A 3,349-nucleotide genomic window follows, 5' to 3' on the forward strand; every position below is an offset into this window, starting at 1 on the left:
AAAAAAAAGAAAGAAAATAATCTTCTCATATTTGTTAACACTGACTCTGTTTTGGGATAGTCCTTAAACTATTAGCCAGGCAGTTTAAAAACTTCCTTTAGCCTTCACTTCCTGCTTGTGTGGAGCCTAAAGTTCAGCCAGAGTTGAAATCTTAGGGTCTTATCACATCTTTTCCGAGCAATTTTGTAGACCTAGACGTGTATAACTCTCAAAATTCTCTGAAGCCTTTCAAAGCTTTTATTCATCCATTTATCTCCTTGCTTAGCCTCTTCTTTTTTGGGCTTATTGGTCTATATGCTGTTTGACTTGTCTGTTATTTCCTTTCCCTATGCAACTGCAGTTAGGATATTTGCTTTTAAACAGTTTCAACAAAGTCCTATCAGGAGACTACTCCAGCTCCAATTTCTGAGTGGATCCTTCATGGAACCACTGGATGGGTCAAAACACAACTACAATTCCTGCAGAACAAGGCTTATTTTGTTCCCTTGGTCACCAGGCAGCCACACCATGATGTGGGTCACCATCTTCATGGCTGCCACAGTGCTGGGCAATGGGCCTAGTAGGCAGATAAATTGAAACATGACAACAATCTCAACTAAAATCTAGATTCTAGTATTCTTAACAAAACTATCGGAATCTACATTTTTATCTTAATTTTGTTGCTTTAATAGAGATACAGTTTTAGAGTTTCCTACTGTACCAAAAAGTGATGTCTATCTATGACAGGTATTATATAAATAATAGTATCTATGTCATACAACATTGTCAGCTCAAATGTATTTATCACAGGGAGCAATAGAGCAATATATATATATTTGAGGAAATAAAGAATAAAAATAAAGATAAGTGTACTTTTTACATAATAATTACAGTAAATAGATTCTACAAATTTTCTAAGTGGTCTTCATTTAACTTAATCCAAATAGTGAATATCTGTTGTCCGGGCCATGCAGGTAAAACAAATCAAATATCTGGTCTCTTCCTCTCTTTCTCTCTCTTATTCTTTCTGTTTTTCTCTTTTTCTCTCTCTTACCCTTTCTTTCCTTCTCTCTCTCTCTTTCTGGGTCTATACATCTACATAGGATTTCTTCAGGAGGTTTTCATAATGTTAATCATATTAATAATGTTAATGTCTCTTAATGACATTAATTTTTCTATAATATAAAGACTTTATTTCTTTGAATCTTGACCTTATTTCCACTGTCATTGCCATGTTTCTCTATTGCTTCTGTTACCCATAAGCAGGAAGTAATATCTAAAGTATTGTTTATATTCAGGATAAAAATCTTTGTTACAAATAGTTAAGATTCTCTGCAACCCATAGTTTGTCTTACCAAGTTGGTTCATTATTACTGATGCTAAGTTAAATCTTGGGTTATGATTCTGATGGTTAGAATGTTTTAAAATTATGGCGTTCATTTTGCAGCTAACAAGTATGTGAGACAAATTGTTGGCACAGTAACAGTATGAATACTGTTCTGAACAAATTTCCCCCCATTGAAAGTAAACTTATTTGGTGGTGTTTACACTAGTTTTTTCAGTTACTTTTTGATCTTAGCTTATATCTCATTATTTTAATGCACTGGGTTAAAATATTCCTCAGGGACAATTAAATAATTGTGTACTGTGTGTGGTAATATTATCTATTTACAGAAAAGAAAGTTTCATTTGCTCGACCTTCAAGATTTATGGAAAAATACCAAAATTGGAGATATGAAATTATGTTTACATATGTAAAAGAATTATGTACATATAATTTATTCCATATTTATGTTATGTATATGTATGTTTATACACATATATACATATATACACACATATATACTTCTGTATATATATACACACACACACACACACGTGTATATATACATACACATATTTTTGTCATGTTTCTTAGAAGTTAATAATTACTTTTATATTTATTCCCAGTATAGGTTCCCTGAGTAACTTGAATGGACAAACACAATCTGACAGTAGTGAACGAATTCATTCTAATGGCAATCACGGACATCCCTGAACTGCAAGCTCCATTATTTGGGTTCCTCCTCATTGTATACATGTTGTCAGTGGTGGGTAACTTAGGCTTGATCATCCTCACAAAGATAGATTCTAGGCTTCAAACACCCATGTACTTTTTCCTAAGGCATCTGGCTTTCACTGATCTTGGTTATTCAACAGCAGTGGGACCCAAAATGCTAGCAAACCTTGTTGTAGATCAACATATAATCTCCTATAATTGGTGTGCTACCCAACTCACTGTCTTCGGTATATTTATCACTAGTGAAATTTTCATTCTGTCAGCAATGGCCTATGACCGCTATGTGGCCATCTGTAACCCGCTGCTCTATACGATCATCATGTCACAAAGAGCATGTCAAGTTCTAGTGGCAATACCTTATCTCTACAGTGTCTTTTTGACTTTGCTGGCCGTCATAAAAATGTTTACCTCATCATTTTGTGGCTATAACATCATCAAGTATTTCTACTGTGATACTCGGCCATTGATACATTTGCTCTGCTCATACACAGAAGACATTAAATTGATCATTTTAATCTTTTCAGCTTTTAATTTGATTTCATCTCTTCTGATAGTCCTTGTGTCTTACATTCTGATCCTTGTCACTGTCCTCATGATGAATACTGCAGAAGGCAGGTACAAGGCCTTCTCCACCTGTGGATCTCACCTGACAGTGATAACTGTATTTTACAGCACCCTCTTCTTTATGTATGTTCACCCCAAATCCAGTCATTCACTTGATGTTGATAAAATGGCCTCTTTATTTTATACTTTGATAATACCTATGTTGAATCCAGTGATCTACAGTTTGAGGAGCAAAGAGGTAAAAAATGCTCTATGTAGAACCTGGAAAATATGTGCAAATTATCTATTTAAAATTCACTGTAGGTTATGATAACAATAAATGATGCGATAACAAATATATACACGAACCAATATTGCTTTACATTTGTACTGTTACCTCCATTTGATGAGCAAGAATCAGAGTGTGATAAGCACAGAAATAGATAATTTCATTAATTACCTTTAAATAAAAATCTGTCACAGATGACTAATTCGTACTCATACTTTAACTATTAATCAATATTCAGTTTTAAGTTCAGCTTCGGTGCCTTTCCTATGTGTTCTCACATAGAAACTTTCTTCATATCTATTCCATTAACTTTTAAAAATTAAAGCTAGGGGCTGCATATTTTATCAATATTTTATCTGAAATGCCTTGTACACTGAAAGGCACGTGTATAAATAGATTCATGTGATCAGTAAACAGATATTGTCAAGTTAACCAACATTTCTCTCTGCATGAAGCTTATAGAAAACGGGTGGAATGAC

General features: G+C 33.9%; 1 protein-coding gene across 1 annotated transcript; it reads left to right on the forward strand.

Moving 5' to 3' along the window:
• Window positions 1-1,952: 1,952 nt before the first annotated feature.
• On the forward strand, window positions 1,953-2,912 carry LOC105552922 (olfactory receptor 8K3-like). The gene has a single exon (XM_011998743.1). The coding sequence runs from the start codon at window positions 1,953-1,955 to the stop codon at window positions 2,910-2,912; it is 960 nt and encodes a 319-aa protein (XP_011854133.1).
• The last annotated feature ends 437 nt before the right edge of the window (window positions 2,913-3,349 follow it).

Source organism: Mandrillus leucophaeus, unplaced genomic scaffold (genome assembly GCF_000951045.1).
Source record: "Mandrillus leucophaeus isolate KB7577 unplaced genomic scaffold, Mleu.le_1.0 Scaffold578, whole genome shotgun sequence".
In the NCBI taxonomy this organism is placed as follows: Eukaryota; Metazoa; Chordata; class Mammalia; order Primates; family Cercopithecidae; genus Mandrillus; species Mandrillus leucophaeus.